The sequence below is a fragment of the Jaculus jaculus genome, chromosome 1 (genome assembly GCF_020740685.1).
Source record: "Jaculus jaculus isolate mJacJac1 chromosome 1, mJacJac1.mat.Y.cur, whole genome shotgun sequence".
NCBI lineage: Eukaryota > Metazoa > Chordata > Mammalia > Rodentia > Dipodidae > Jaculus > Jaculus jaculus.
The window spans coordinates 39,873,199-39,894,759 of record NC_059102.1 but is presented as its reverse complement, the minus strand read 5'-3'; the positions used below and the strand labels follow the sequence as shown (position 1 = coordinate 39,894,759).

Genomic DNA, 21,561 nt, shown 5'->3' with positions numbered 1-21,561 from the left:
AATGCTCCTGAAGACAGAAGGAGGCCATATCTGGGCTCTTTGCTGAGCTTTCTGGTGCCACATGAGGATTCTTTTGTTGGGGGAAGGATTCATCTCTTGGGAGGGCATCCTTGGTCCAGGGATCCTATATTAGGCAGGACGTCCCCTAAGCCGGAAGCAGTCCTTGGCTCGGGAGGTGGGGGACCGTTGTCTTCGAGGGCAGCATGCCTCCACAACCTTCGTAGCAGCTTGGTCTTCGGACCAGGCCGTCGAAGACTGTCAAAGGCTGCGGGATACAAGTAAGAGGTGGAGAAACGCTATTTGTTCAGCCAGAAGCGCTTAAAATCTGGGTTGAAAGACCCATTTTCAGTCAGCAAGGACAGCTCCTGCTTCTGGGGTCTACCCTGAAGAGCTTAGAGGAGAAATTTCCACTCTTCCTTGGGGCGGTAGGCTCCCCGCAGCCGCAAGGAGCAAAGGGGGAAGTTGTGAGTCAGTACACGGGGAAGTGCGTTGTTGGGAGAGGTCGGGCGGCAAACTCAGTCCCGAGGCCTACACGCAAGGCCGAGGGGCGGACCCTGCCGGCTTCCGTTCACTTCCGCTCGCCTCAGGTGCGAATCCGTCCGCTGCTACATGCACGCCGGCAGCGCGGAGTTCGACTTCCGGAAGTACCCGGATGGAAGGGTAATGGCCGCCATCTGGGACTCGCAGGCTATGGGGACCACAACAGGTATTCCCTGTGTGCGGAACAGTCAAGACCAGTTAGGATGTAACGACGTAGAGAGGGACTGCAAGAGGCAAAGGGAAGATTTGAGGGGCGCCAGGACCGCCCAACTAGGTCAAGGGAAACGCCTCTTGTGATATGGGGCGCATGTTAAATAGTCCCGGTCAACCGCGCTTCCGCCTAACTTGCCGCAAAGTTTTTCTAGAGAAGTCGGTCCTTTTAAAAGCCGGCGTTTTTGCGGACCGCTAGAGTTGGTCATTCGCCTCTCGGCTCGGGCTTGCTTTGCGTCTGGGCTGTTCGAGTTCTTACACACGTTGTTACCTGAAGACTTGGTCGTGGGGACTGTGTGCTTCCGCGCGCCCGAGGGACAGCGGAACTCCGGAGAAAGGGGGCGGATCGGGCGAGCTGTTGAGGGGCGCAGCGGGGCGTTCGGCGCTCGAAGCACCACTCTTCGGCTTCCGCGACCGGTGCAGACTGCGGGCATCCCTCAGCCCGCACCCCTCAAGCTGTAGGTTCGCTGCTCTGACTCGACGGCATCCCTACTCTATGGGCTCGCCCTCTGGTCTTTGGGGACAGTTTGTTGCTGTGGCGCCCAGCTCCCTCCGCGCCCTTCTTAGAGTTGGGCAAAGGCGCGCTCCTGCTTGCAGACCCCAACCACATCCAGTGACAGATGAATTTCTTTGCAAATGGTTTTTGCAGTTGTAGGGTCCATCTTGAATTTCTTCTTAACATGGTGTCCTCTTTGTCAAGTAGGTTGTCTCTAGACTTAGATGGCTTTGGTAACTGAAAGCATACGGGGTGAATGCATCTTTGGTGGTAATGTTTTAACTCTTAGGTTGACCATAAAACACATGTAGCTTTAAAGTTCAGAAAACAAAAGTTTAGGGGCCGTTAATTTATTTTTTAAAGTTTAAATTTGGGCATTTGGTGTTAGCTATTTTAGTGAATGAAAACATTGTTTTCAAAAATAAAAAAAGGCAATTTTAAAATTTATTCAGAAGAATATTGAACTTTGAATGATGGTCATTTATGCAACGTGAAGACTCCAAACTACATTGTGGTAGGAATTAACATTACTTTGGCTTACTAATTCTGTTAAATTGCTCTTTTCCCAGCAAAAGAGGTGTTTGTGTCTTAAGGTTCATATTGTCAGCCTGAGTTAATAGAAAACATTTAAGTTGACTCATTGTGAAATTCCCTAACATTTCTGGAATACAAATCTATACCAACAGAAATTATCAGTAAATTTGTACTTTTGTGAAATTCATAAAAACATTAACATTTTTAGGGTGTCGATATTTTATGTGGTAGGTGGACATACTGGCTCCTGCCAAATTATCAATTCAAAACATTTTCTATCTGGTGTTAAGAAAGGATAAAAGGACAGTAACTAAAATGAATGTCTACTGTGTGCTTTAATAGTGTATTAACCTTTTTTTGGTCATTGTCACACTTCACATCTTGTCCTCTCTCTTCTGGTTAAATAATTATATAATAATATTAATAATAAAATATATGATATACTATAATTCCAAGAGCTGCTAAGTTTTGAAGTATAAATGGGGATAATTTAGTTGAAGTGTTTGAACTAAAATGTACCTTACATTGCCCTTTTAATTTGTCTCTGTGGTGTGTGGGTATGTATGTGGTGTGTATATGCCGTTTATGTGTAAGTGGGCATGTATGTGTATGTAGGCCAGAGGTAGATGTCAGGTGTTTTCCTCTAGTGCTCTCCTCTTTAATTTTTGGGACAGGATTTCTTACTAAGCCTAGACCTCACTGATAAAGCTAGATTATCTGGTCAGCAAGCCTCTTTGCCTCCCCAGCGCTGGGATTATAGTCATAGAGCCACAAATTTTTACCTTGGTGCTGAGGATCCTAACTCAGGTCCTCAGTCTTGCTCAGCAAGCACTTTTTACTGACTGAACCATCTCCTGAGTGGAACCCCCTCATGTATCCTAGTGAGTTTTCATTGAAGCGTTGTGTACTTTAGAGCACCTAATAGATGGAAGCAATCAACCTATGCACACATCCCCCCCCCCCATACAAAACTGGAATCTTACTCAAGAGTTTTCTCATACTATTAAAATAGCTTGAAACCGGGCATAGTGGTGCACGCCTTTAATCCCAGCACTCGGGAGGCAGAGTTAGGATTGCAGTGAGCTCGAGGCCACCCTGAGACTACATAGTAAATTTAAATTCTAGGTCAGTTTGGGCTAGAGCGAGATCCTAACCTCAAAAAACAAACAAACAAATAAAGTAAAAACTAAACTAAAACAGTTTGATGAAGCACTATAAACAGAAGAAAAGGATTATTACAAGGTTTTAAAATTCTTTTTTTGATTATTTGATCCTGTGTGAACTCTTTGAGCCCATTGATGCTGGCTTCAATTCGTAACATCCTTCAGTTTGTATCTGACATCCCATGAACAATTTCATGGGATGTCAGATACCAGAGTGAGAATTGCTGAGATAAAATTACAGCGAAAAGGCAAGTAGTTTGGAGCCAGAGGCAGATACTTGTTCTGTTTTGTGGTTTTGGTTAAGACTAGTTTTCTTTGTATTGAATTAAATGAAGGTACTGAATTAGACTGATCCTTACATGATTTTATGACATGCTATCACTAAGAATCAATGATGTTTTATGAAGTTTATGTGAAGTATAATTGAATCGGACATACAGAAACATTTTACTGACTGTTTTCATTTAAAATTTTAAGATCTTAGCCTGGTGTGGTGGCGCACACTTTTAATCCCAGTACTTGGGAGTCAGAGGTAGGAGGATCACTGAGTTTGAGGCCATCCTGAGAATACAGAGTGAATTCCAGGTCAGCCTGGGCTAGAGTGAGACCCTACCTTGAAAAACCAAATTTTAAAATCTTGCTGGGCATGGTGATACATGCATACCTTTTATTCCAACACTCTGGAGGATGAAGTAGGAGAATTGCTATAAGTTTAGAGCCAGCCGGGGACTACATCAGGTCAGCCTGGGCTAGTGAGATCCTGCCTTGAAATAAAGAAAAAAATAAAAAGTTTATAAATCTTGTTGTTTTTTTTTATTTCCAGATACCATCTCTTTTGATCACTGTTCCTGATTATGACATTGATCAAGCATTAAATTGTGTGCCTTTTGTTCCTCAAAGAGGTATGAAATGGATTGAAGTACTAGAGTATATTAGGTAGTAAGTTCATGTGTTTTAATATTGGATTAGATAAGCCAGATCATTATATATGCCTGAGGTTTTTCAGTTATCTTGAAATTTTACATTCAACAAAAATAAAGTAAATTACACATGGGTTTCATTTTAATACTTTAAACCAAAAAGTAGTTTGTTTCATAGTTAATTTAATTTAATATTTTGTGTTTGTTTGGTGTGTATGCGCTTATGCTTGTTCCTATATGTGTGAGCATGTGTGTGCATGTGTAGTCCAGAGGTGGACATCCGACATCTTCCTTAATTGCTCTTCTCTGTACATTTTTTTAAAAAGTTTTTTGTTTTCCTTTAACATTCTATTTAGTCATGTGAGAGAGAAAGGAGGAAGAGGCAGATGAGAGAGAATGGGTGGGCCAGGTCTTCAGCTGCTGCAAACAAATTACACATTCATGCGCCACCATGTGCATCTGTGGGTACTGAGGGAATTGTACTAGGGGCCTTAAGCTTCACAGAGAAGTGCCTGAACCACTAAGACATCTCTCCAGCCACCCCCCTTTTAAAAAAATTATTTACTTATTAGAGAGAGGGAGAGAGAGTGAGAATGGACACGTCAGGGCCTCTAGCCACTGCAAATGAACTCCAGATGCATGCACCACCATGTGCATCTGGCTTAAGTGGGACCTGGAGTACCAAACTGGGGTCCTAGGCTTTGCAGGCATGTGCCTTAACCGCTAAGCCCTCTCTCTCTCCAGCCCTCTTTTCTGTACTTTTTGAGACAATCCAGATCTCATGAGTTTGGCTAGACTAGCTAGTCAGTAAGCCCTAGAGATTCCCTGACTCTGCTCCCTAGTTGGTATTAGAGGTACACACCACCATGTCCAGCATTTTATGGGAGTTGTGGGTATCCAGACTCAGGTCTTTACTCTCAGAGCCATCTTCCCAGCCTCTGATTTAACATTTTATTAGAGTTCTAAATGTGATTTTTAACTGTGTTGTCCTAAATACAGAGGTAGCTTAAGGGCTTCAGCTAATGAATAATAGTGATAAATATGACAGGAACAGGTTTCAAAGTTGTATGTGGCCAGGAGAATGTGCCTGAAGAAAAACTGATATCTACTTACATTATGGTTAATGGCATTTATTTTATGAGTTAGAAAAGAGTCTTGGGAGTCATTAACTATCATACTATGGCTATTTCCTGGAGATAATCATCTCAGTAACCTGGTGTGGATAATGAAAAGGCCAACAACCCTTGTCAAAAAAAATAAACATCTATGGTATTATAAGGAAAGCTGTGGAAAATACTGTACCTTTGTACAAAAACATGGTTTATTAACCCTTGACACAACAGTGTTTGTCACACTTGTTCTTTGTGTTAGATAGGTCTTGGGAATCATTGAAACCCCCAAATTTTAAATACTTTAATATCTTATATGAAATCACTAAAAATATTTAGTATACATCAAAATATCTGAAGTTAGCTAGACCGCCTTACATTATACTCTTGTATTCATAACCATGTTCTGTGAACTTTATTAATGATAGCTTTATTTTTAGAGCCAACTTTCACAGATACCTTTTTAAAATTTTGTCAGAGATTAATAACTGGCAGTGACTAAGTAGGGTACAACAAAGTGCAGTTGAGGTGTCAGGTTATCATTTATGTTAGCTACTTGAATAACTTCTTTCTACATAACATTTGCTTGACCACTTAGCAAGAGCCTCTCATGGACTCTGTGTTAGTCCTTAGATAAAATAATGTTGGGGTTGGAGAGCTCATCACTTGCCTGCAAAGCCTAAGGACCTGAGTTCCATTCCCCAGTACCCATGTAATGACAGGTGTACAAGGAGGCTAATGTGTCAGGAGTTCGTTTGCAGTGGCTGGAAGCCCTGACATGGCCATTCTCTCTCTATCTCCATTGTCTGTTAAATAATGCTGAGTGTTGGTAGTTCAAACTTTGTTTTATCCAAACTGTTTTGAAAAAGTGAAAACCCTATGAAGTAAGAGACTGTAGGGGCCTGGAAAGATGGCTTTGCAGTTAAGGTACTTAACTCGCAAAGCTAAAGGACCCACATTCAGTTCTCTAGTACCTGTGTAAAGCCAGATGCAAAAGGTGGTGTCTGGAGTTGTTTTGCAGTGGCTAAAGGCCTTTGTGTGCCCATCTTCTCTGTCTCTCAAATAAGTAAGAAATGTTTAAAAGAGATTGTAGTATGATGAACTAAAATGAATTCGAGGTTATTGCAGGTTTGAAAGTGAGAAAAATTTGTTGTGATTGTTATGTAAATAAGTGCCAGAATAATAGAATGGAAGTATGTGTGTTTTGAAGCTTTAGAAGTAAGTGGGCTTCATGAGGTCTCATTTCAAGAAATGGTAGTAGCTAAAAACCACATATATATGATAATTTCACTAACTTTGAAATTATTTAACTTTCTATAATACATATGGGCTTTATAGAAAGTTAAATAATTTCAAAGTCAGTAAAATTAGCAGTTTAGGATCAGGTTGTAAATAGTTGTGCTTGGTAGAAGGCATATATGTTAATTTTGTCAACTCAGTAACAACCTTTGGGGAAACCACCTCTCCCTATTGATGAGCTGTCAGTAATTATTACAACACACACTTCATCATCCCTACTGCAACAGTAATTGTCTCTGAAGCAGAACCCATCAGAATTTAAGATTGTGAATTTGAATTTCAATTGTGAATGCTACAAGAAAAATGCTCCCTTTTATCTGAAGCTACTAATCTGGACTGGGTCTAGTAATATTCTTTCCAATATGTTAAAGGGGTTGAAAGTGAAGCCCATGTAGAGAAATAAGGGGGGCATGGTGATAGAGTTGTAGTTTCAATCTTGCAAAATATGGTATGGAGTATGGTTTTTACTCTGTAAGCTAGCTTGTACTTTACAGTTCTTGTTCTGATGTTTCATGTATGAATCGGTTTGCTTTGAGTCGTGGTAGAAAGTGCTATAGCATTTACATAGTCCTTATCAATTTAAGATACAGTGTTTGAGGTTAATTATTGCCTTAGAAAAGATGCTTTTTATTTATTCATTCATGCATGTATTCTTTATTCAACATAGCTACATTTGTCTACCACACAAATGAAAGGTAAACTTTAATATAGTACATACTGGGTTGGAAAGATGGCTCAACGGTAAGGTGCTTGGCTTACAAAGCCCTGAGTTCAGTTACTCAATACCCATGTAAAGCCAGATGCACTAAGTGGTGCATGCACCTGAAGCTCATTTGCAGTGATGGGCAGTTCTGGGGTGGCCCATTAATAACAGACAAAATGCAGATACATTGGACTGGGGGAGATGGCTAAAGGCAAAACCTGCTGTCCCATGTTCAATTCCCAGGCAGAATCTGCTGGCACATGCATCTGCAATTTGTTCTCAGTAGTAAGAGGCACTGGCCTGCTCATCTGCACTTATTCTTTCTTTTACTCTCTCTCTCTCTGCTTGCAAATAAATTTTTTAAAAATGTCAATAAAAGAACCCAGCAGATAAATGAATATACAGTTACCTAAGCTGAGTAATGATAGGACAAAACCAGGATTGGCTTCTTTAGGAAAGTTTTCTGAAAAAGGTACCACATAGATTTTGACTTAGGATTTGCAAGGAGGGAGGGAGGGAGGGAGAGAGAGAGAGCGTGTGCGAGCGAGCACCAGGGCCTCTTGCCACAGCAAATGAATCCCAGATTCATGCACCACCTTGTGAATCTGGCTTTACATGGGTACTGAGGAACCGAACCCAGGCCATTAGCCTTCCTAAGCTAGTGCCTTTAACTGCTGACCTATCTCTGCAGAGCATATAATTTTGGGATTTTGAAAGCACAGAATATTTGAAGAAACTGTACAGTTAGAAGATAATAGCTGATTCAAAATAGGGTGGATATTTGTTTGACTGTAGCTATACGTGTTTCTTAGGAATAAGAGGTAAGTAGAAAAAAAATTGTGGCTGTTTTAAGTCAACCCATATACAATGTGTGTGGTTTGTTTCTATGAAGTTGGAGGGTTCTTTGGCTAAAAGTGTTAACGTTTCATTTAACACAAATAACCTTTTATTGATACTAAAATATGGTGTGAAATTGTTCATTGTCAGAAGTCTTGTTAATGTTTATCTTACTGTCTTGAATACTAAAAAATAGTAACTGAGTGGGGATATAGCTCTGTACTTAAGTGCTTGCTTAGCATGTATAGGACCTAAGGGTTAATACCCAGATCTAAATAAATAAGTTAGTTATTAATAAATAAAACTAGTGGGCTGGTGAGATTGCTCAGTAGTATTAAGTGCTTGTTTGTAAGGCCTGTTGGCCTTGGGTTTGATTCTCTAGGACCCTCATAAAGCCAGATGCACAAAGTGCCACATGCATCCAGAGTTCTTTGCAGTGGCAAGAAGTCCTGGCACACAAATACACTTTCTCTTAAATAAATAAAGAAATGTGTTAAAAAATCCAAAACAGTAACTTGGAATGCTATTATTTCATATATACATAAATTTCTTAATCCTTTTGGGGAAATCTTAGTAGCAGACAAAACTAGAAATACAGCCAGTTTGAAACTAATGTAGCAATAGACAATTCTTTTTAGATTAAAATGAATAAAATTAATTGACTACTAGTAGTAATCATCTTGAGCTGGGTACTAGGAATGATGTAGAGGCTCATGTTGTATGTATCACATGCTCATTCAATGCTCACGTTGGCTGTGTTCACATCTTTCCTCAGCCAAATTATCTGACTCAAATTCAAGAGAGTAACAGTTGCAGTGTCCTATCATACAGGGTTGGTAACCTGCTTCTGTAAATGATCAGATAGTAAATATTTTAGGTTTTGTGGGCTATATACAGATTATGTTACAGCTATTAGCTACCATTGTAATATGATAGTGCTCATAGACAATATGTAGAAGAATGAATGTGGCTATATGTTTCAGTGAAATTTAATTTATAAAACAGGCAGTGGGGCACATTGGACCTACAGGTTGGGTTTGCCAATCTTTGGGCTTAAACTTAATAAAGGATTTTATTGTATAAACTCTTAACAGTTAGATATGCCCACCTACTAGCTTCTTTGTCTTTCCTTATAGTTCTGTGTTCTCTTCTCCAATTTAATCTTCTTACCTACTAAAAGGTACTGCTGTTACCTTTTCTCTCCTGTTATTTTTTTTTTCATTTTTACTAGATCATTTCATAAACAGTTGCTTTTGGGGGCGGGAAATGCCTCTGGGCATGATGTCTCAACCTATGGCTCTTACAATCTTTCTACCCATCCTGCAAAATTCCCTGACCCATAGTGGGTGAGTTTTATGTCTACTTCAGTGAGGAGCTCTTGGGAACCTCTGGATTTCTGCATTGGTAGGTGTTGAGTATCCTCAGGGTCTGTCTCCTTCACTCTGGCACTGATTATTAGGTTCAGCATGGAAGTAGCATTCTTGTTCTTTTCTCCAATCATTTGTGGTTTCAGCTGTGGCTTGGTTGAAGTGCAAGGGGTAGTTTATCTCCTCAGGTCTCACTACCTTCTGAAAAAGAATAGATTTCTGCTCATGCACCCTCTGGAGCAGGGGATCTGGGAACTGGGGCCCCTATTTTCTTTAAATTACTTATTAGGCCACATTGATTTGATGTGTGCAGCCTTTGGCTGGTTGTATTTCACTTGTACAAAACCTTTTTTTTAGTTGGTCAGAATACAATAGATATTCAAACCTTGAGTGACACTTTTTAAACATTTTAGGCAACTACCAAAACATAAGCCTCTGGACAGGCGTGGTGGTGCACGCCTTTAATCCCAGCATTGGGGAGGCAGAGGTAGGAAGATCCATTCGAGGCCACCCTGAGACTACATAGTTAATTCCAGGTCAGCCTGGACCAGAGTGAGACCCTACCTCAAAAAACCAGAAAGAAAGAAAAAAAAAAAAAACCTCAGGTGTTTTAATACAGATTTGACTTTGATAGTTACAGTCTTTGTTTTGTTTGCTTGCTATTATTGTTTTTCTAGATGATTCTTAGGCAAAACCATATCTTAGGCAAAAATCATACGTTTTCAGTTTTTCTTGTCACTTCTTTGAAAACCAAAGTATGCATTCATATGTCTGTCTTGTACATAGTAATCTCTACAGAAAAAAGTCGAGAAAAAAAGAATTGAGTGACTCTCAGAAATGCAGTAGTTATTAAAATCATAGCTATATTGGTTTTCTTATCTGTGTAATGTGACAAGTTAAAGAGTTACAAATCTGGCTAAGCTAAAACTGGAGTGTTTTTTTTTTTTTTTTTCCTGAGTGTTTAAACAGCTAAAATACACTAACACATGAGTTCTTCCTTTTCAGGCTCTATAGAAGTTTTGCTTTTTAGTCTGTTGTATAGAAAGCAAACATGTCCAAGAATGGTCACTTTTGATTCACTTGAATAATCTTACTTATCCTTGCTATGTGTATATATATAATTATTATTATTAGTTATGTACACAGTGTGTATACAGCCATGCAGCCATGTTGGTACCATCATTAGCTTCCTCCCCCTTCTGCATAGACGCTCTTTGTTTGGGAATGTGGGTTGTGCATTGTGTGGAGGTAACCATCAGTTATGGATAAGAGGCAATGTTTCTGTGCATAATGTCCCAACGTGTGACTCTTAACAATCTTTCTGCTCTCTCTTCTGCGAATTTCCCTGAGCCATGTTGGGTTCATATTAGGTGTGCTTCAGTGATGAGGTCTTGGGAGCCTCTGTGTCTCTGGATATCTGGTTTGGTTTGGTAGGAGTTGAGTGTTCTTGTGTTTTGGATGCTGTTCTGACTTGTTTCCCAGAACTAGCTATGGGTTCCATACTACTGAGGTGATCCATTTGCCAGTTCAAGAGCAGTTGGTTACCCATCATGGCTATGTGCCACTATTGGACTTGTGTGAGCATTGCTTCAGGTTGTTGGCTGCTGAGTCTTGCTTGGCATTTTGCTATGGCATTTCTCACTGTGTTTCATTTTCCAATTCCCAACTTGTTAATACTGCTGCTTTCCTGGATCCTCACTTTATTTTAATACTGTATTTTGAGACAAGGTCTTAACTGAGTTGCCCAGGCTGGCATTGAACTATACAGTTGAAGATTACCTTGAGCTCCTGATCCTCTGGACTTTGTCTACTTATGCTGGATTTACAGGTGTACATAACTACACCCAGGCTTACTTTATTTTGATTTTTACTATAATATTCTGATTTTCTTAACCTGATTTTAAAAAATATTTTAATTTATTTATTTGCAAGCTGAGGGAGATAGGGAGAGTGGGTGTGCCAGGGTCTTCAGCCACTGCAAATGAAACTCCAGGAGCATGTGCCTCCTTCCTCTATTTCCTCAGTAGTTTGGGCTGTAAGCACATTTTACTGTGCCCAGTTTTTAATATGCTTTCCCCCTTTTGGTGTTATGGAGTATGTGTGTGTTGGGGTATGTGTGTAGTTCTTTAGAAACTGCTTTTTTTTACAATAACATGTAAATATGTGCAGTGTGCCAGAGTGTCTTGTTGCAAATGAAATCCAAATGTTTGCGCCACTTTTTGTCTGGTTTTATGTGAGTGCTGGGGAATCAAACCCAGGCCAACAGGCTCATTTTCCCAGCTCCCTAGGCATTCAGTTTCTATATGCATGTATCTTTGCATGGTCTGGTAACACAATAGATTCATCAGCAGATCATATTTGAGGTGGTGGTCACCAATTCACTGTTTTAGCATAGGAGGCGTCCTGGAAAGGGGATAAAAGGAGATGTGGAGTTGAGGTTCATGTCTTAGGTTTAAAACATATAGATGGGATGCTGTCTAAAAATGTCGAGTTATCTAATATGGTTTCAGAACTTTTATTAACATCATCTTTAAGCAGATAGCAATACTCATCAGGTATTTCATTCACAATTATAAGCTAAGAGACCACAGAACAAACAAAAATTAGTTTTAAGGGAAAAGGATTAACCCAAGAATTAATTCTATGTCCAGTATAACTCTCATGTGAAGGAAAAAACACTGTAGACATACAGAAATTTAGAGAATATACTAGATAATCTGTGTTCATGGGGAAAAGTTTGGGGTTAATACTATCAATTTACCATATAATTTGTAAGTTGAACTTTTATCATAGATATAGACCAAAAAAAAGCATTGCATATACAAACAGTTGGTTTCAGGCCATCTGCTTAGGGATCTTGGAATGGATATTTACCCCTAAAATAAGGTGAGGGAGGATAATATTGTATTACTTGATCCCCCGCACCACAGTAACACTTTTATTAAATTTTTATTAAATTAATTTTTTTCTACTGATGAGTAAAAATGGTTTCTCTGTCACCTCAAAAAAAAAAAAAAAAAAAAAGGCAAGATCTCATTGTAGTCCAGGCTGTCTTCAAACTCAACAACAGTCCTTGGCCCCCTGAGTACTACCATGTGCCACCATGCCTGGCTCCAAATATCTTATGAGCTCCCACATGTAGTAATGTTTCTGGGTTTTTTTTTTTTTTTTTGGTATATGCATTAATGTATTTTATTCATGTGTGCACATGTGAGTGTGCATGTGTATGTATATACATGTGGAAGCCAAAGGTTAATGGTGGATGTTTTCCTCAATCATTGTCCACTTCAATTTTTCTGAGACGGTCTTGGCTGAACCTGGAACTTACCAGTTTGGCTTGATTAGCTGGCCAGAGAGACCCAGGGATCCTTCCTCCTCTTCTGACCCAATACTGGGATTGGGCAGGTGCCATTCATTTTTTACATGTGTGCTTGGGATCTGAACCTGAAGCCTGTGTAGCAAACACTGTCATGTGAGCTATCTCTCTCAATCCTCTATTAAGTGGTATCAATTAGTTAAGATGAAAATAAGCCAAAAAGGGGGATCAGGAATGGAAGAAAGACAGGAAAAAAATAGAGAATTAAAGCCCGGTGTGGTGGCGCAAGCCTTTAATCCCAGCACTTGGGAGGCAGAGGTAGGAGGTTCACTGTGAGTTTGAGGCCACCCTGAGACTCATAGTGAATTCCAGGTCAGCCTGGACTAGAGTGAAACCCTACCTTGCAAGACAAAACAAAACAAAAAAATAGAGAAATAACCAAGATTTTTCTGTTTTTTTTTTTTTTTAAATAGAAGGAGAGGAAACCTAGGAGTTAATTTTTTTTTCTAATAGTGTCGATGTTATAAAAGTATAGATGTTAGGCAGATGAAGATAGCTGTTAGTGTATAAAGGTTAATTTTTGTTCAGAAATAATTTTATTTTTACATCTCTCTGGTAGTTAATTCAAGCAACTCTGTTCTTCCTGGCCTCTGGACTGAGCTGAAAACTGGATTCATTCTTTTCTCGTATGTCAGTCTGAGCTGTGTGTCAACCAAAGAGCTTCAGCCCGATCTTTCATTCAAGCCTCATCTTTCCCAAGGTATGTTTAATGGAAAAAGGAGACTAAATTTTTTTCATTTACTTACTTAGTATGTAGCAGATAATACTGGCTGGATGAATGTTCCCCAGTAGACATCCTCTTTAAATGGTGGTTGAAGCTGGGCATGGTGGTACACACCTTCAGCCCCAGCACTTCGGAAGCAGAGGCAGGACCATTGCTGTGAGTTGGAGGCTACCCTGAGACTATGTAGTGAATTCCAGGTCAGCCTGACCTAGAGTGAGAACCTGCCTCAAAAAAAAAAAAAAAAAGAAAAAGAAAAAAAGAAAACCAATAAATAAATAAAAATGGTGGTGGTTTGGTGAGTGTAATGTCCAAGCCTTCACATGCCTACATGGGTGACTGAGGTCTGAAAATTGCTTGACCCCTGGAGCTTGAGTCCAGCTTGGGCATCATAGGGTCAGAATTTTAAAAATGGTGGTAGTTCGTAAGGTCAACATTTGTTTATATTCTTCTCACCAGGCCATTTTCTATCAAACCTAATAGGCTGATGGGACCTTTTTTCTTGTTCTTGGTCATTTTTTAGGATTGCCTTAATTTTTTTTTTTTTTTTTTTTTGGCTATTTCAGCAGGCAGTTGAGGGAATCATGACCTAACTTGCCATCTTTTTAAAAATTAATTAATGAATTAATTTATTTTGAGATAGGTTCTCACTCTGGCCCAGGCTGACCTGGAACTCACTCTATAGTCCCAGGCTGGCCTTGAACTCATGGAGAGCCTCCTATCTCTCCCTCCCAAGTTCTGGGATTAAAAGTGTGCACCAGCATACCTGGCTTAATTTGCTGATTTGATTTAGTAAACTTTCTAGGTTATTTTAATAATTTCACAAAGCTGTCTTACTTCAGTGACTTCAGATGTTAACCAAGTCTTACAAGTTAATAAAACAGTAGTTTTAATAGCACATTTTAAATCAATAGCCCTTGTTGGGGAGGTGTTATAAATTGGATAGTATCAAACAGCTTAGTAAGTTGGAGGATTTAAAATTTTCTTTCCTTTTTTTTTTTGTTGTTGTGGTTTTTCAAGGTAGGCTTTCACTCTAGTTCAGGCTGACCTGAAATTCACTATGTAATCTCAGGATGGCCTCGAACTCATGATGATCCTTCTACTGCTGCCACCTGAATGCTGGGATTAAAGGTGTGCGTCACCATGCCTGGCTTTCTTTCATCTTTTTATGTTATCTAAATGTTTACAACATGCAGTACTTTCTATGATAACAGGTGGCAGCTCTCATATGTTGCTATCAGGTATCATTTATACATGCTTTCAGGTTGAACGTAGTTGAAAACCAAATAGACTCTTCAGACAAAGTTGAAATTTGAAAAGCAAATTACAAGTCTCTGATAATAGCTATGTAAAATAGACAAGTTATCACCATACTGTTTGGTATGCTATACATTAGATGCAATGTTTCTTACATAAAGGCTCCCTTAAGCCTTGATTTTCTTAATATACCAGGTCTTTTGTCTAGTGTTTCTAATATTTGTGTTCAATTAGCACTTCTAGTTTGTGCCAACCTGAACATAAAATTATGAAATTTATTTCTAATTATGTGATGAAAATTTCAATTCTTTGTTTAATTTTAGGTGAGTTGATGTGAAAAAAAATCCTGGTTATTTTGAAGATGTTTCAGCACAGTATTGTTTTGTGTTTAAATCACAAATGACTTCAAGAGTTTTAAGAACAAAAGAAACTGGATTTTTTTAAAAGTTAAATCATGCCATTTGAACAGAAACAGTTATTTTGTGATGAAAAACAAACCTTATTGACAAAAGAATATAATGTAAAAAATGAGATAGCTGATACTATCAGATCATTACCTAAACCAAAAATTTTAGAAACTAGTTTTCATTACGAGCTTAAAAATGTGAAAATCAGTTTGCCAAAAATACATATTCCAAATGAAGTCCTAATGAAGCATGAAGTTGAAAAATACAGAAAATTATTTCAGAGTAAACCACAGACTGCAAGGAAGTCTATCAGTATAAAGACTGTAAGCTGTGCAGAGGAGTGTGTATTGCTTTGTAAGTCTGAGCGAGCTGAAGAAGAGGGTATAAACATGTCTGCAAAAGTACTCAACTTTAGTTGTTCAAAATGCCAAGACAGTACTCAGTATAGCCCAAATGATTTGCAGAAACACTTCCAAATGTGGCACCATGGTGAATTACCTTCTTTTCCTTGTGAAATGTGTGATTTTTCAGCAAATAACTTCCAGATATTTAAACAACACCGACAGACCCATAAAAGCACTTTAGTAAACTGTGACATTTGTAACAGTAAGCATATGTATACTTTATTAGGCTTGACAAGGCATTTCATGTCTAATCATAGTGTTAATGGTAACTTTCAATGTGAAGAGTGTGGATTCTTCACCCAGGATGTTGGCACAATTGTTCAGCATATTTATAGACATAAAGAAACTCATTATAAATGTGGTAAATGTCATCACTTGTGTTCAACCAAAGTAGAGCTACAAAAGCACCTTCATGTTCATTCTGGTACTCTTCCATTCAATTGTCAATATTGTAGCTATGGTGCCATTCATAAAGACCAACTTGTAAGACATGTTATAACTTTGCACAAAGAACACTTGTATGCAAAAGAAAAACTGGAAAAAAACAATTATGATAAAAGAGTGGCAAAGACTTCAGGACTTAAGCTAATACTTAAAAGATACAAAATAGGTCCATCAAAGACATTCTGGAAACGTAAGAAAATTACCAATGGGAGTGACACAAGTATAGGAGAAAACACTCAAGTGCTTAATAGTGTGAAGAACACACAGACTAAATCTGAAGACCAGAGTCATCTTGGTCAAGAGCATTTAAATGAAGAAAAAGGTGAAAGACTGCACTGTGAGATTAGTGATAAGTCTAGAGAGTCAGGGAAGTCAACTCTGTTGTCCACTGGGCAATATAACAGAGCTGATGAGGGGTCAGTACCTACTTCAGGTTCCTTGAAGAGTGCTGTGCTACCAGGAACTACAGTGTTACTGGTGAAAAACAATATGATAACAATACCTGCTAACTACAGTGCTAAACTTATGGGCTTCAAGATGGTGGATGGAAAACAACATATTGTAATAAAATTGTTGCCTGCCAATAAACAGAATTTATCCTCACCAGCCTCACAGCCAGATGCGGCAATGGATAATACTGCTAATTTGCAACCCCAGACTTCGGACACGACTGGATTTTTGCCTGGAATAACAACTGAGGTAAGCGATACAGTTTGTATGAAAGCAGCTCCATTCTCATGTTCACCTACACTTTCCAGGAAAGTAATTTCTGGAAAAAAAAAGGCTTTGATACCTGAAAGGAATAATATGCTTCCAACTGTAGATCACAGTAAAAGTTTATCTTCTTTGCCAACAGTGTCAGAATCTGTTATTGCATCAGCAAATGCCACAGAAGTTGAAGCAAGAGTTAATGTTGATTTACGGGAAAATCATACCACTCAACATCATCCAGAGGTATTAGGTATCACAATTAAAAGTCCAGATAAAGTCAACCTTACCACCAAGCCAAACGCATACAACCATAGCAATATGCATAACTATTGCATGAATTATGTCAACTCTGAGTTACCTGTTGAGTCTTCTTACCATGATGAATCCACCAACCATACTGAATCCTCCAATCAAGTTGGGTCATTACCTTTTCATAATTACTCAGTGAATAGTAAGCGTCATAGGTTTTCAAGAATAGCAGTGTGTGAAAATCTTCAGAGAGAATCTTCAAGCAAAGTAGGGGTCCAACAGCCAAGTAATGATGCAGTCTTACCACTAGTGAGAAAGGAGAGTTCAAACTCAGATGGCCTGTTAGCATCTGGTAACTCTTTAAATGATGATGGAAGTTTAAAAATGAAGGCTGAAACGAAAGAACAATGTGTTAGAGAAGAAAAACAAACCATTGGTGGACGAAACTTGTGTATTAATGAAAACCAAAGTTTAGAGTGTGTGGCTGAAGAATCCAAATGGCATGACATTTCTAATACTGGTTCACCTATGATGCCTAGAATCACATCTGTTTTCTCTCTCCAGAGTGAACAGGCATCAGAATTTTTGCCACCTGAAGTAAACCAATTACTTCAAGATCTATTAAAACCTAAATCTGATTTAAAGGAAGACTCTAGGAATATTCCAAGTAAACACCTGTCAATTAATTACGGCCAGTCATTTCAAAAAGCTGAGGAAGAAAGCATGATAGGATCATCCAAAGACTCTAAAGTTCAAAGCATCTTTCCAGTTGTATCTGGTAGTGTGGGTGCTAATGTGCCTACAAGTGATCTGACTTTAAAATATAATGGAAGAGAAAAACAAGGGCTATCAATATCACAAGATGTGAAAGAGTCAGAGATGACATCTAAAATTCCAGATGTTGTCACATTACTTAAGACTCAGTCAGATGCAATAATTACTCAGCAGCTTGTCAAAGACAAACTGCGTACCACCACACAAAGTTCAGGTTCTATATATATACAGAGTCCACTTGTAACTCCAGAACAGAAAAACCCTATGTTAGTTCAAACTCCAAGAAGTGTTTTTATACCACTGCATGTTGCTAACAAGTCTGGATTTCATGTTTTTTCAGGACAAACGCTTCCATTAGTTAATACACAAGGTGTCCCTACTTCTTTACTTGTAAACAAGAAACCTGGGATGATTTTGACATTTAATAGTGGAAAACCTGAAGGTGTTTCCACTGTGAAAACTGAGAATGCTCACACTTATGGTAAGGAACCTTGCAAAACACCTTTTTTAAAAGTAGAACATAACAGTAATTGTCTTACACCTGCAGTTTGTTCCAGCATTGGTAGTTGTTTGAGCATGAAAAGTAACTTGGAAAATATGTTGCCATTAAAAAATCCTTATGTTATTAAAACACTATCAAGTTCTTCAGTGAAAACTGTTCCTTTTCCTAATGTGTTGTCTGAGCAGCAGGGCCCCAAGATGAGTATCTTGGATTCAGTTAAGCAGAATGAAAATTTCCCAAAACCATCTCTTTATACCATCTTGCCTGATGGCAAACAAGCTGTTTTTTTAAAGTGTGTGATGCCAAATAACACTGAACTGCTTAAGCCTAAGTTAGTCCAAAATACTACTTATCAAAATATTCAGCCAAAGATACCTGAAGGAACACCACAAAAAATAGTGCTGAAAATCGTCAATCCTATTTTAAGTGTGACTGCTGCTGCTAATCTTCCGGTTAGCAATTCTTCGTCATTACAGAATGAGAATGTACCATCTGATGAGACTACCCTAGGAGAGCAGAAAGAGCCAGAATCATCTAGAGATGCCTTTCCATGTGTATCAGATGATGTGACACCAGCAAATGAAGTTGTTCTTTCTTCTGCTGCAACATGCCAAGAGTCCTCCGACCAACCATTGTGTATCAATGACCAATCAGAGGCCATAGTATTAAGGTGTGAGACAAATTGTTCTGTTGAGGAAAGTGTCAATAGAAAAAAGGCAAACATAAACAAGTATTCAAAAATAAAAACTCGTATAGCAAGTATGGATGCTGAAACTGGCTTTCTGTCCAGAAACAGAAGCTGTAAACGAAAGTGTAGTGATACTTACCAAGAACCTCCAAGAAAAAAATCAACATCACGTAGAAAGTGTAAAGAAAAGGCTAAAGCTGAAGATGTTCAGGAAACATTAGGATTTTGCAGACCTAGGCTTTCAAAGAGTTCAGTTAGAACTTTGCGGCTTTTCCCTTTTAGTTCCAGACAGCTTGTGAAATGTCCTAGGAGGAATCAACCGGTTGTAGTTTTGAACCATCCTGACGCAGATTCTCCAGAAGTAGAGAATGTAATGAAAACGATTGCAAAATTTAATGGAAATGTACTTAAGGTTGCATTGTCAAAAAGAACTATCAGTGCTTTACTGAAACCAGTTCATTATAACACTTCTGAAACAACTTACAATATTATTTCTAAGAGATACAAAACAATTCAACCTGTTAACTCTGTGAAAGAAAGGTTTGTGCTAAAATTAACACTGAAAAAGACTAGCAAAAATAATTATCAGATTGTAAAAACTACCTCTGAAGATGTTCTGAAAGCTAAATTTAACTGCTGGTTTTGTGGTAGAGTATTTGACAATCAGGATGCATGGGCTGGTCATGGCCAGAGACATTTAGTGGAATCTACTCGGGATTGGAATATGTTACTGTAATTTACTATTAATTACCAAGGTAAAGTAACATTACCTTAGAAGAAAATGATAGTTTGAATTATTTTAATGAAGATATTTTCTTCAGTATAGTTCTAAAATTAAGCATTAAATGTTGGTTATATTTACATGGAACAACAAAAGCTTTGTTGTACTTGAAAATCCCAAAACTGTATAAGTAAGTTTTGAAAGAAACTAATCAGCACAGATTGATTTATTTCTTTTTCTTTTTCTTTTTTTTTCTTTTTAAAGATAAGTTTGTGGGAAGTTAGGGCTAAAGAAAATTTTGATACAACAGTTTACCAATATAGTTCTGTAGACTCTGAGTAGAGGGAAAAGTGGTGGATAGTCCCCATTCCTTCTGCTACCAGCCTTATGAATCTTACAAATACAGCTTCTCTGACCCTGGAGAATGAATGAGGTTTTCATCACGTGAAGAGAGATTTGAGTTTGGGTAAAGAAGTTACTTTACATCTGTTAACTCCAGTTCGTTTGAAAGATTGGTTCCTTTGAAACTACATTTAACTCAACTGTGTTGAAACCTTTACCAGTACTTGGAGTTTGGGTCATGTTAATCTTGTTTCCTGTTGTTTCTCTGCCATATCAGAGACTGGAACACTTTCCCATGATGGTTTTGGCCATCTCAAGCATTGGTATAAATGAGACAGCCTCAAGAGAAGATTTAAACTTTGTTTAAAATCCAGCTGAATTTCAATACTTTTTCTGAGTTTGGTTATATTCTCCAGTAATCCCTTTGCACAGAATTATGCTTTTCTGATAAAAGTTGTCCATAACCAAATGACTATTTTCCCCTGTGGTTGCTATTCCTTCAAAATGAGACCACTTCAAAGGAAATGGCTTTTCTTGAAAATTTTTACAGAGATAATATTTTGAAGCAAGATTAGCAAACCAGATCATATTTTTGTCTGTCTATTTCCTGTATTACCTAAACATGTCCAAGTTGGGACAGTTTTTGTTGTAGCAGCTTTTCAGGATGACTGACAACCCAAAACAGACCTGTGATTGTTGGTGTTTGAAAATGTGGAAGCAGTAGACTTAGTGACAGTTCACCAAACTGGGATAAATCTAAGGAAATGCCCAACATTTTGAAATAGAAGCATCAGGTTTAAACTGCACCATGTAAATTTCTATCAATTTTTTTGCATTATTGTATAATGGAGTTCTTGAAAAAAATTAAGTACTATATACTTTTTTGTTACTATAAATGTTACTGGCATTTTTATTGATTGGATAAAAACTTCAGGGCTTTTTTGTACATAATAAATCTGTACATATTTTTATACTTGGTTATGTAAATTTTGCACAGAAAGTTTTTGACATAAAAATTTATTTTCTTTCAGTTCTGTGCATGCACTAATAAAAGTGGTTGTTTAATTTAAAAGGAATATGTAATACTGTACCTGTTTTGTTTTCTTGTTTTTTTTTTATTTCTTAGGTAGATTTTTTTTTTGATAACTTCATTTTTCAGGGATTAAACACTATTGTTAGCAAGTGCCTAAAAAAGATGTGAAACAGTTTACATATATCAACTGAAACAGTAGGTCCTAACTGGGCCCATTCCCCTAATAGTTTTATTTTAAAGAAAGCCATAAATAGATGCTTTGAGAGCTATCTTGCTATGCACATTATACTTGTACTGTTTTTGTGCAGTTTATCTACTTTCATGGTGGAATTTTTTTTTTTTTGTATAAATCTGTTATAATTGTGTTTCTGAGCCTGAGTGGCATTGATTTGAAATACACAGTATATATTAATGTATATGATGTTTAAAGAGTGGCAAGCATTGTTAATTTCATTGTTCATTGTTAATGAAGGGTTTTCTTCAATTAAATTTATCTTAAGCTTGTGTTGGCATGAGAACTTTTTATTGTGCTGAAACTTAATGGAATTACAATGGGAGATTCTACCCCCCCACACACCTCTCTCTCTGTCTGTGTCGTGTGTGTGTGTGTGTGTGTGTGTGTGTGTGTGTGTGTGTGTGTATGCGTGCGCTAATGAACTACACAATAAAGTTTGGGACTTTTTTTTCCTAAAATGGTGATACAGTTTGTTGGAGAAGGGTCATATTCATTATTTGTCCTTGGCTGTCCCAGGAA

The 21,561-nt window shown here is 38.1% G+C and overlaps 1 protein-coding gene across 9 annotated transcripts; it reads left to right on the top strand.

Moving 5' to 3' along the window:
• Positions 1-647: 647 nt before the first annotated feature.
• Positions 648-20,726, top strand: Znf518a (zinc finger protein 518A). 9 transcript variants are annotated; one of them, XM_004669866.2, is made up of 4 exons: positions 648-706; positions 3,767-3,845; positions 13,114-13,254; positions 14,856-20,726. In XM_004669866.2, exon 4 carries the CDS (start codon positions 14,987-14,989, stop codon positions 19,445-19,447), a length of 4,461 nt encoding a protein of 1,486 aa, XP_004669923.2. In that variant the 5' UTR covers positions 648-706; positions 3,767-3,845; positions 13,114-13,254; positions 14,856-14,986; the 3' UTR covers positions 19,448-20,726. The 9 variants fall into 9 exon arrangements, with proteins under 9 accessions (XP_004669923.2, XP_044986912.1, XP_044986929.1 ...); XM_045130977.1 differs by having other exon boundaries at positions 665-1,208; XM_045130994.1 differs by having other exon boundaries at positions 665-1,212.
• The last annotated feature ends 835 nt before the right edge of the window (positions 20,727-21,561 follow it).